Source organism: Heterocephalus glaber, unplaced genomic scaffold (assembly GCF_053883595.1).
Source record: "Heterocephalus glaber isolate CG9 unplaced genomic scaffold, H.glaber_assembly_v1.0 deba00001481, whole genome shotgun sequence".
Taxonomy (NCBI): domain Eukaryota; kingdom Metazoa; phylum Chordata; class Mammalia; order Rodentia; family Bathyergidae; genus Heterocephalus; species Heterocephalus glaber.
In genome coordinates this window covers 18295147-18307660 of record NW_028258317.1, presented here as the reverse complement: position 1 = coordinate 18307660, position 12514 = coordinate 18295147, and the positions used below count along the sequence as shown (strand labels likewise).

At 37.7% G+C, this 12514-nt stretch overlaps 1 protein-coding gene across 3 annotated transcripts in view; it reads right to left on the bottom strand.

The window, feature by feature from the left end:
• The window catches only part of Kif24 (kinesin family member 24), a 99218-nt gene that overhangs the window by 35633 nt on the left and 51071 nt on the right, over positions 1-12514 (bottom strand). For all 3 annotated transcript variants that reach the window (XM_021252972.2, XM_013069672.3, XM_021252973.2), the window contains exon 5: positions 11911-12126. In XM_021252972.2, the coding sequence (XP_021108631.1) occupies positions 11911-12126 (216 nt within the window). The remainder of the gene's footprint in view (positions 1-11910; positions 12127-12514) is intronic.

The window sequence follows — 12514 nt, the reverse complement described above, 5'->3', positions numbered from 1 at the left end:
AAAACAAAACAACCCCAATCCTCCAAAAACAGTAACAGAAAAACTAGACAAAAATACGGTCTCTTTGAGGCCAGGGGTAGTGGCACACGCCTATAGTCCCAGCACTCAGGAGGCTGAGGCAAGAACACCACAAGTTCAAGGCCAGCCTGGTTAACACAGTGAGTTCAAGACTACAGTGAACTACACAGTGAGACCCTGCTTCAAAAAACAAAAAAACAAGGCTAGGGATTTAGCCCAGTGGTGCTGCCACCTGCCTCGAAAGTGCAAGGTCCCGAATTCGATCCCCGGTACCAAAAAAACCTCAACAAACCCAAAACCCAAAAACAAATACAGCCTCTTCAGGACCTAGACTTGAGACACTTGGAAAACAGTAACAACAGAAGAAGAAGTGGGGGGGAGAACAAAGAAGAAAGAAGATCTCTTAGAATCATGGGGGAGCTGATAGGCAAACTAGAAACTACAGAGAAGCTAGAGAAGCTAAGCACAATGCAGAGAGAAGAACAAAGCAGCCTGCAAAGCTGACACCGGTTCCTAGAGAGAAGCACCTGCCTCTGCTAACAAGGCAACCCCAGAGAGGTCGGCAGAGCCAGGAAGAAACAATAGACTGGCCAGCAGGGCAAGCAAACTGTAAAAACTATTGCAAACTGCAAAAACAGAATGGGGTTTTACTCTGAAAGTGACTTCTTCCACAAGGCAGGGGAGAGTTGGAAAAGAAATCCAGGGCAGTGCCTGCCATATGTGAGCCAGTTTGGGAAGAGGTTAAGACTGAACCACAGAACAATTATAGAGCAACTACACTTCAGAGTTTCTGGTGTCACCCTATCACATGGACTGGGTGGGAGATGGGCACACGAGACAGTTGCAGAGAGGGTGTGGGCTAGACATAGATCCCCCTAAAAGTTTTCTTTTTTTTATTTATTTATTTTTATCTAATTCTATTAAGTTTCTTTTACTCCTTAATAGGATCCTTTATCTCAATTTTCTAACCTCCTCCTCTTTTTATTTTTCAAGTTTTAGGCTACTTTCATTCTTCTATTCCCTACCTACTCCATCATTACTAGTGTTATTTTTTTTTTAAGATAAGGGCTCACTTTGTAGTTCAGGCTGGCCTAGAACTCATGGGAATCCTCCTGCCTCAGTCTCCTCAGTGCAGGGATTACAGGTGTGCATCACCATGCCTGGTCATTTACTAGGTTACTGTTTGTTTTTTTTTGGTACCGGGGATCAAACTCAGGACCTTGCACTTTCGAGGCAGGCGCCGGAACCACTGAGCTAAATCCCCGGCCCTAGATTACTATTAATCTTTAGATATTTAGTTAACATCATGTTACTTTTGTTGAATTCTTTATTGTTTTTGTTGTTGTTTCTGAGACAGGGTCTCAATATGTAGACCAGGCTGGCCTTGAACTCACTATGTGGCCCAGGCTGGCCTCAAACTTGAGGTGATCCTCCTGCCTCAGCCTCCCAAATGCTGGGATTACAGGCATTCACCACCATGCCCAGTGAATTTTTTTCTATTCTTAATGGTGATATAGTTGTTACATTTAGTAAATATTTGCTGTATGTCAATATTTGGTTTCTTTTTGTGTCTAAATTATAAATCTCTTTTTTATAGTTAAGGGTGGTACAGTGGTAGCTATTGGTTCTATGGTCTGTCAATATTCATTCTGTCTTTGATTCTACTAATATTGTTGTTGATTTTATTGCTACTGCTAGGGTGGCATACTTGTTGCTATTAATTAGTTTTCACTGAATGTCAATTATCTGGTTTGTCTTTGTGTCATTAACAATACTGGGGCTCATTTCCAAAGAACTGGGTCCTGGGCCAATTACACTGCACCTTATCCTCTCAAATTAACAGAGGAGGTTGAATCTTGGGACAGAAGCAAAGGCCTATAGTTAGCCATGTCCAGAGTGCACTACTGAAAAGCACACACTAACTAAAGAGATCTCCATACTAGTAACAAAGTCTTTACACTATAATTGACCTGCAAACCTCTGCACAAGGAAAAAAAAAAAGAGAAAAGACAAGGCAACAAAATGCTTCCAAAAATTTCCAACTCTCTCAAAGCTCATCCAAGGGACATTGATGGGGAGAAAATAAAAAGCTAAACAGCTGAAGGCCAGGGATGTAGCCCAGTGGTATGCAAGCTCAAGGTCCTGAGTTCAATCCCCAGTACCGGGTTGGGGGGGGGACCCTAAACAGCTGAGTTATATGAAATGACAAAAGGGAGACAAAAAACCAGATCAATAAGGTGCTCCGAGAGCTCAAAAATGATTTAACTAAACAGATAATTAAATGATAAATGAGCTTACAGAAAACATTCATAAAAAGCTAGCTGACTTACACAAAATGATAGAAAACATGAATGACCAGTTTTGCAAAGAATTAGTCCATAAAAAGGTACCAAACAGGCTGGGGATTTAGCTCAGTGGCATTGCACCTGCCTTGCAAGTGCAAGGTCCTGAGTTTGATCCCTGGTACCAAAAAAAAAAAGAAAGAAAGAAAAAAGTACCAAACAGAAATTCAGGAGATAAAAAAATTCTATTGAAACTAAAGGCAGCAAAAGTGACCAATGTGAGGACAGAGAATCAGACTAGAAGACAGGGCCAATGCAGATGAACATATGCACAGAGATGCCTTAAAAACAACAAGAGATCATGGAAAAACAGATCCAACAGCTGTGAGATGTTGCAAAGAAGACTAGTGACATTAGTGAAAAAAACCCAGCAGATGGCACAAATGTTATAAAAACCCTGTTTAAAGAATAGCAGAAAACTTTTCAAATATGGGGAAAGAAATTAATATACAGATAAGTGACACATATAGGAACTATAAATAGCCACAATCAGAAAAGAACTTCTTGGGCCAGGGATGTAGCTCAGTGGCACCACACCTGCCTGGCAAGTCCAAGGTCCTGAGCTCAATCCCCGGCACACCTCCTCCCCCCCCCAAAAAAGAGAGAGAAAAGAACTCCACACTACATAATAATACAAATCCCAGCGGTCCAACACAAGGACAAAACCTTAAAAGCTGTTAGAGAAAAGCAAAAAATCACTTATAAAGGTAAACCCGCTGGGTATAGTGGCACATGCCTGTAATACCAGCATTTGGGAGGCTGAGTCAAGCCTGTACTACATAGTGAAACTCTGTCTCAAAAAACCAAAATAAATGAATAAATAAATAAAATAAAAAATTAAGGGCCAGGGATTTAGCTCAGTGGCACTGTGCCTACCTTGCAAGCACAAGGTCCTGAGTTTGATACCTGGTACCAAACACAAAAAAAACCTTTTTTTTTTAAACAAGATCTTGCTGTGTAGTTCCAGCCTGCGTTGAGCTCCCTATGTAGCCCAGGCTGGCCTCAAACTTGTGGCAATTCTCCTGCCTCAGCCTCTTGAGTGTTGGGATTACAGGCATGCACCACCACGCCTGGCTAAAATAAATAAAATTTTTTTAAAAAAAGTAAATGCATTAGAACTATAGCAGATGTCTCAACATAAATTTTATTTGGTACTGGGGATTGAACTCCAGACCTTGCGCTTGTGAGGCAAGTGAAGGAACCACTGAGCTAAATCCCGGGCTCAACATAAATTGTAAAGGCAAGAAGAGCTTGGAGTGAAGTATTTCAATCCCTAAAAGAAAACAACTTCCAATCCAGACTGATATATCCTGCAAATGTATCTCTCAAAACTGATGGAGAAATAAGGTATTTCTGTTTGTTTGGGCAAAGACAGTAAAGACAGAAGGAAAAAAAAAAAGGTATTTCCATGACAGAATGACAAAAGAAAACCTTAAGAAACTTATAACCACCAAACCAGCACTACAAAAACTTCTCAAGGATATTCTGGAAAGAAACAATGAAGTCAACAATGCCAAAAAGTCTAATAGCATCAGGCAGGGTGAGCAGTTTAAACAAGACGGGGAAAAAAAAAGAATCAGCAATAGGAAAATAATGCAATAAAAAGAATAAGTCAGTCCTTTTCAGTAATAACTTTTTTTTTTTGGTACTGGGGATTGAACTCGGGACCTTGTGCTTGCGAGGCAGGCACCAGAACCACTGAGCTAAATCCCCGGCCCGAAGAATTTTTTTTTTTTTTTGGTACCGGGGATCAAACTCGGGTCCTTGCGCTTGTGCAGCAGGTGGGGAAACCACTGAGCTAAATCCCTGGCCCTCAGTAATAACTTTTAATGTGAATGGTCTCAACTCCCCAACCAGAGGACAGAGATTGGCAGACTGGATGATATGCTGTATACAAAAACACATTTAATCCAAAAAAATACTCATTAAGGAGGGGAGGGGAATGGAAAAACTAGAACCAAGATATATCACATACAAGTACAAATTTCCTATGATGAATGTTATTATGTATATCTAAAATGTACCAATAAAATTTAAAAAAAATTTTTTTAAAGATACTCATAGATTAAAAGTCAAAGGATGGACAACATACAACAGGAGCCCCAAAACAAGCAAGAGTAGCTTTCCTATTTTCAGACAAAGTGGATTTCAATTCAAAGCTGATCAGAAGAGACAAAAAGGTCAGCACATATCGGTTAGGGGAACAATTCAACAGGAAAACAACTATAAATATATATGCTACAAACACTAGTGCATTCAGCTTCATAAAACAAACACTACTGGTATCAGATAAACATCAACACAATTATACTGGAGGATCTCAATACCTCAGTGTCATAAATAGATCAATGACAAAACAACAACAACAACAACAACAGAAACCAACAAAGAAATATCAGAGTTGAATCAAACCTTCAAACAAATGGACTTAATAGGTATGTACAGAGTAGTCCCTCCAACAGCAGAATATTCTTTTTAGCAGCACATGAAACTTTCACCAAAATAGACCACATACTAACCCATAAAGCATACAGAAGTAAATACAAAAGAACCTGAATTCTCCCAAGCATGTTATTAGATCACAGTGTGAAATGAAACTAGAAATCAATGGCAAAAGAAACTACAGAAATTATGGAAACGCATGAAGATTAAACAATACACTCTTAAATAATTAATGGGTCACAGAAGAAATCAAAGAAGTCAGACAGTTCCTAGAATCAAACAAAATGCCAGTACCACATATCAGAACCTATGAGATACAGTGAAAGCAGTCCTAAGAGGTAAACTCATAGCTGTGAATGCCCATCAGAAAAACAGAAAGCCCAAATAAATAACCTAATGATGAACTTCAAGGTCCTAGAAAAACAAGAACAATCCAAATCTAAAGCAACATTACAAGGAAGGAAATTGTAAAGATCAGAGCAGAAATTAATGAAATTGAGACTAAAAACACAATATGAAGAATTAATCAAAGAGCTGGTTATTTGAAAGAATAAACAAAACAGACAAATCCCTAGCCAATCTTACCAAGAAAAAAAAAAAAGGGAAAGAAAAGACCCAGATCAATGCAATTAGAAATTAAAAAGGCACAATCAGAACAGACACAGCCAAAATCCAAAAGATTTTAAATCACTACTTCAAAAACTTATACTCCAATAAACTGGAGAATTCAGAAGAAATGGACAGATTCCTATATATATGAACTACTGAAACTCAAGAATGTATAAAAGCCTAAATAATCCAGTAACAGGCAATGAAATTGAAGCAATAATTTAAAAAACCCTACCAATTAAGAAAAGCCCAGAATCTGATGGATTCACCACTGAATTCTATAAGAGCTTCAGGGAGGATATAATGCCAATACTCCTCAAACACAATTATATTGAAAAGGAAGGAGTACACCTAAAGCTAGTATTACCCTGATTGAAAACCAGACAAGGATCCAAATCAAAAAGAAAACTATAGGCCAGCCTCTTTAATGAACAAAGATGCAAAAATTCTTAAGAAGATACTGGCAAACAGAATGCAACAAATCATCAAAAAGATCATACATCATGACCAAGTAAGCTTCATCCCAGGGATGGAGGGATAGTTCAATATATGTAAATCAATAAATGTAATATACCATATAAAATACAAGCTAGTACAAAAACATATCATCTCAATAGAGGTAAAAAAGGCCTTTAACAAAATCTAACATCCATTCACAATAAAAACCCTGAAGAAAATAGAAATAGAAGAACCTTACCTCAATCTGATAAAAACTGCTTATGATAAACCAACAGCCAACATCATATTAAATGGGGAAAAGCCAAAAGATTTACCTCTAAAATCAGGAATAAGACACTCCTGTTCAATACAGCACATGAAGCATCCGCCAGAGCACTAGGGAGAGAAAGAAATAAAAGGGATACATACAGGAAAAGAAGGCAGGGGGCAGTGGAGCTCAGCCGGTCCCAGCACCAGGAAGGAAGCTCCCCGCCTCCATCCCAGGCTCCTGGGGCAATGAAACTCAGACGGTCCCAGCACCCGGAAGGAAGCTCCCCTGGCTCCATTCCAGGCTCCTAGGGCAGTGAAGCTCAGCCAGTCCCAGCACCCGGAAGGAAGCTCCCCCGCTGCCATCCCAAGCTCCTAGAGCAGAGAAGGTGAGCCACGTGGGCACCAGAAGTAACACCCCCCCCCCCCGTGGAAATAAGAAGACACATAAGCCTCAAAAACAGACTTCCAGATCACCTACAGCAACCCCAAAGGGAAACGAGATGGAACAATCTGATACTCAACCACCTGGACTCTCTGAACTGGCAACAAAAGAGGATCTGGGAAAAAGGAAATCAGAAATAATTACTCAGATAACAGCAAACATTGTGCTCATGGTGCAAGACATGATTAATAAATCTAGAGAGGACACAGATAAAAAAAAATAAAGGATCTGAGGAACATGATGGAATCCCAACATAGGAAACAAATGGAATCCATAAAACAGATGCAAACAGATTTCCAGGAGATTAAAAACTCCATCGAAAGTCTGCACAGCAGAATGAACCAATGTGAGGATAGAATTTCACATATAAAAGATAAGATTGCAATTAGTGACCAGGAAAAGAAAAACTGCTTTAAAATTGTAAGGGAACATGAGAAATCAATCCAGCAGCTGCTAGACGATGCAAAGAAGAATAACATAAGACTGATTGGAGTCAATGAAGAAACAGGAGAGAGTGCAGATGACATTAAAAAACTGCTCACAGAAGTGATGGCAGAAAACTTCCCAAGGAGGGGAAAAGAACTTGACATACAGATAAGTGAGGCATATAGGACTCCAAATAGCCTTGATCAAAAAAAAAATCTACACATAGACATATAATAGTTAGGATTCCAGAAATCCAACAGAAGAATAAAATTCTACAAGCAGCGAGAGAAAAGAAACAAATCACATACAAAGGAAAGCCATCAGAATCACAGCAGACTTCTCAATGCAAACCCTCAAGGCAAGAAGAGCTTGGAGTGATGTACTTCAAGCCCTAAGGGAAAACAGCCTACAACCCAGATTGATGTACCCTGCAAAACTATCTTTCAAAACTGATGGAGAAATAAGATGCTTTCATGATAAAGAGCACCTCAGGAACTTCATGAATAACAAACTGGCACACCAAAAAATTTTAGACAATACCTTAGGAAAGGACAATGAGGATCACAACCCCAGGAAACCCAGCAGAGTGAATCCATTGGGCGTGACAAATTAAGCGCAAAGTGAGAGAATCCAACAAAAAGAAAAAGTCATGACAAGGCTTTTAAAACTTTTAACTTCATCTCCCTAATGAGTGTATAATTCAATCTTATTATTGTAATGATTAGTATTTTTCTGATTCTAGAATTGCACACCATTCCTTGTGCTATACTGGCTATTTATCATCTCCTCTCTATCTTTTTTTTTTTTTTTTGGTACCGGGGCTCAAACTTGGGTCCTTGAGCTTGTGCAGCAGGCAGTGAAACCACTGAGCTAAATCCCCAGCCCTATTTATCATCTTCTTATGTCTACATTTTTAATGGTTTGTCTATTAATGAGCTCTAAGAATTCTTTATATATTCTGCTCATAGGTTATATGCATTGCAAATATGGTCTGTTTAAGGACTACTTTTCATTTTAATGATGTCATTGAAAGTTCTAAATTCTGATGGAATCTCATTTCTCAATTTTTTTTCTTTTATACATCATGTTTTTTGTATCCTAGGTAGCTCTTGCCTACCCAGAATTCATAAATATTTTCCCTTATAATTTCTTCTTAAAATTTTATACTTTTAGGATTTCTTATTTAGGTTCATAGATCCCTTCAAGTTATTTTCATGTATGGAAAAAAAAGGTTGAGGTTAATTTTTTATATATGGATACCAGGTGTTCCAGTGCCGTTTGCTGAAGACACTATGTCTTCCTCGGCTCTTGAATCGAGTTTATATTCTATAAAATGCTAATGATAAATAATCTTTCAATAGGAAGAAAAGGAGCAAAGGGGAAGGAAGTCGGGGGGCTAAGGGAAAGGATAGAAGGGAATGGGATTAATATGAGAAAACGGAAAAATAGGAACAAAATCTTTGTAAATAGGGCGGGCTGGAGGGGTTGAAGGAAGGGCTGGGCAAGGGGGAAAAACAAGAACCAAGAGAGACTATGTAAAGGTGCAAATTTCCAATGATGAATGTCATTATATTGTATATCTAAAATGTACCAATTATTAGAATGAATAATCGATAATGTAAAATTGGAATAAAAGGTCCAAAGGGGTAGGGGTAGTGGGAGGCACAGGGGAAATGAAAGAAGGGAAAGGAAAACATGATGAGAAATGGAAAAAATGGAAATAAAGTCTTTGTAAATAGGAAAGGGTGGAGGGCGTGAAGGGAGGGCTAGGAATGGGGAAAAAATAAGAACCAAGATGCATTATATAAAGGTACAATTCCCAATGAGAAATGTAATTGTGTTGTATACCTACAATGTACCAATAAAAGAATTTAATACAAAAAAATAATAATAATCTTTCAAAACTCAGTGGACCATACATGTGTGGTTCTATTTCTAGATTCTGTTTTATTCAAATGATCTATATGTCTTTTCTTACACCAACATTGCCTTTATTACTGTAGCTTTAGAAGAAGTCTTAAAATTGGGTGCTAAGTGTCTTCCAACACTGTTTTTGTTTTTGTCTTTTCTGGGTCCTTTGTACTCCTACATAACTTTTAAATTTCAATATCCAGTTCTTCATTTATAGCAAGTATACACAGACTTGAATTTTTATATATACCTTGTGTTTTCGAATCCTGCTAAATTCAAATACAAGTTCTAGGGGTTCCTAGAGATTTTTTAGTATTTTCTCTGTAGATGATCATTTCATCTACATATAAAGATTTTGCTTCTGCCATGCCAATCCTACCTTAGTTGTGTCATTTTATTGCCAGACTATTTTGGTTTAGACCTATGTTTCAAAGTCTAATGGACAGATGAAGAGTAGGCATATATGCCCTTGTTCCCCACTTTTGGGAGAAAGCATTGTATCATCTCCATTCATAGAAGGAGTTTTTGTTGGAAGTATGGAGTACATGTCTTTGATCTGTTGAGAAGGTTCTGTCCTACTTCTAGTCTCCTGATAGATTTTACCATGAACAGCTGTAGAATTTAGTCCAATATTCTTTCTCCAACTAGTGACAGGATCATATGGCTTTCTCCTTTCCTCTGTTAAAATGATGACTTTTGGGGGTGGATCTTCCAACGCTGAACCAACACTGCCATCCCTATAACAAAACCACTTTCTACATCCTGTCAGATCTGACTTCTAATAGTTTGTTTTGTTAAACAAATTTCTATCTATGTTCATACTTTTTTCTTCTATTATCTTTATCCAGTTTTCAGATTAGCACAATGTTGATTTCCTAAAATGAGGGGAGAAGTGTTCCTTCTTTTCTCTGCTTTAAATGTTTGATATAATTTATCAGTTAAAATGTTTATGAGCCTGCTGTTGTCATACAGGTAGGTTTTCAAGCTAGGAATATACTTTCTTTAATAGGTGCTATTCAAATTTTATATTTCCTCCAGAGTTAGTTTCATTAATTTGTCTTCCAAGTTACTTCTTAGAAGTTGTCAAATTTATTTCCAAAAAGATTTTTGTAATATGCTTTCTATATCCTTTTAAATTCTGTAAAATCTGTGGTAATGTCTCCTAGATCTTAAAAGAACAGGGGAATTGGGAGGGGTAGGGGAAGGGAAAAAAGGGAAAGAAAAAAATATGAGAAGAGGAAAAAAAAGGAAACAAGGTCTTTGCAAATAGGGAAGGGTGGAGGGGGTGAAGGAAGGGCAAGGGCAGGGGAAAAAAAAATAAGAACCAAGAGACTCATGTAATGGTACAAGATCCCAATGATGAATATAATTGTATTTTATACCTAAAATGTACCAATAAACTTAATGGAGGGGGGAAGAAGATAAACCATTGACAGCAAAAAAAGAAAAAAAAAAAAAGAATCAACAAATAGGGCCAGGTGTGGTGACGCATGCCTGTAACCCCAGCACTTGGGAGGCTGAGGCAGGAGGATCACCACATAATGCATTCAAGCTGGCCTGAACTACACAGCAACACTCTGTATCAAAAAAGAGAAAAGAATTAACAAATGGTATTATATAAAATAAAAAGCTTCTGCAAAGCAAAGGAAATGACCAACAGAGTGAAGAGTCAACCTACAGAATGGGAAAAATTTTTGCTAGATACTCCTTGGACAGAGGACTAATATCTAGAATATATAAAGAAATAAAAAAACATTAGACTCCCCAATAAAAGACTCAATCAAGAAATGGGGAACTGCAATAAAGAGAAACTTCTCAGAAAAAGAAGTACAAATGGCCAATAAATATGTACATGAAAACATGTTCAACATCTCTGGCCATTAGAGAAATAGCAAATTAAAACAACATTGAGATGCCATCTCACTCCAGAAAGAAGGGCTATCACTGAGAAATCAAATAATAACAAATGTTGGCAAAGCTGTGGGGGGAAAAGGATTCCTTCTTCACTGTTAGTGAAAATGTACACTAGTACAACCACAATGGAAACCAGTGTGTAGATACCTCAAAAAACTAAAAATAGAAATTCCATGCAACCCAGCTATTCCTCTCCTAGGTATCTCCCTGAAAGAGTTAAAGACATCATATTACAGTGATACATATATACTCATGCTTATAGCAGCACAACTCATAATAGCTAAATCTTGGAAGCAGCTTGTATGTCTTTCAACAGATGAATGGATAAAGAAAATGCGCTATTTATATACAATGGAGAACTATACTGCCATAAATAAGGATAAACTTTTGTCATTTGAAGGAAAATGGATGCACCTTGAGACAATAATAAGTGAAATAAATCAGGCATACAAGTTTAAATATTGCATGGTTTCTCTTATTAGAAACTCAAGGTATAAATAATTTACAGAGCATAATAAAAGACAGATAATAGGAAAAAGAGAGATAGAGTTTTTGCAAATGGGAAGGGGACAAAGATGGTGGGACAGGAGGAGTAAAAAGAATTAAGATGTGTTATGGACATGTACCAACTCCCCACAATGAATGTAATCATTATACACTGCAAGTAAGTACTAATAAAAATAAAATAATACATTGAATAAAAAAATATTAGTGGAGCTGGTTGCAGTGGAACATGTCTACAATCTCAGCACTGGGGAGGCTAAAGCAGAAGGACTGCCAAGTTTGAAGCCAACCTGGGCTATATAGCTACTCTGTTTAAAAAACAACAAAACAGGGCCGGGGATTTAGCTCAGTGGTTGCGCCACCTGCCTCACAAGCGTAAGGTCCTGAATTTGATCCCCAGTACCAAAAAACAAAACAAAACAAAGACAAATTTACATTTTTCTCTAAAGTTTAAAAATATGTATCTGATGTGGGAGATTCTTGTTTCACAAAAGAGCGTTAGTATTAAAGCCCATGTGATTAAAATGCTTTTGTGGGGGCTCTGGCTTAACCAATGATGAACAGATCTACAGGTTCCCATTCACATGCCACTACCTTTTCCTTCTATTTAGGAGGTCATAAAGCTGACCACAGTAGATTTCATAGAAGCTGATCCACACAAAGAGGTGCCTTCTTGGCTGGGACACTTCCAGTTGTCTGAAGATATCTTTGGCAGCCAAAGCATACAGTCCTGGGTTCTGATGGGTTCCTATCATAGTGTAGGTTTTTCCAGCACCTGTCTGTCCATATGCAAAGCAAGTGGCATTGCCTCTGTGGGAAGAATAATTCAAATCATTTATGCATATTAAGAGAAGTGCTAATTTACATATAGATTTTTAGTGATAAAGTCAGGTAGAAACAGAATCCTTGACAAAACTTCAGCTATAAATATGTAATTCTTTAAAGAGAGGAGGGCTTTACATTATTAAAACATAGGAAGAGGTAATGATATTCTCAAATCAGTGTGTGTTTTCTTATTGGAATTTTTCATAGAACTGTAAGACAACATAAAACAACTCTGAAAGGTAAGAAAATGACTTTTAGGAAACCACATGGCCAACAAGCATTTGAGTTCCCACCCCCTGCTGGGTGCTTTAGAGGATCCTAGAGAAGATTTTATCTTAATCTGGAGTGATAAATTTGGTGAAAGTCATAGAGA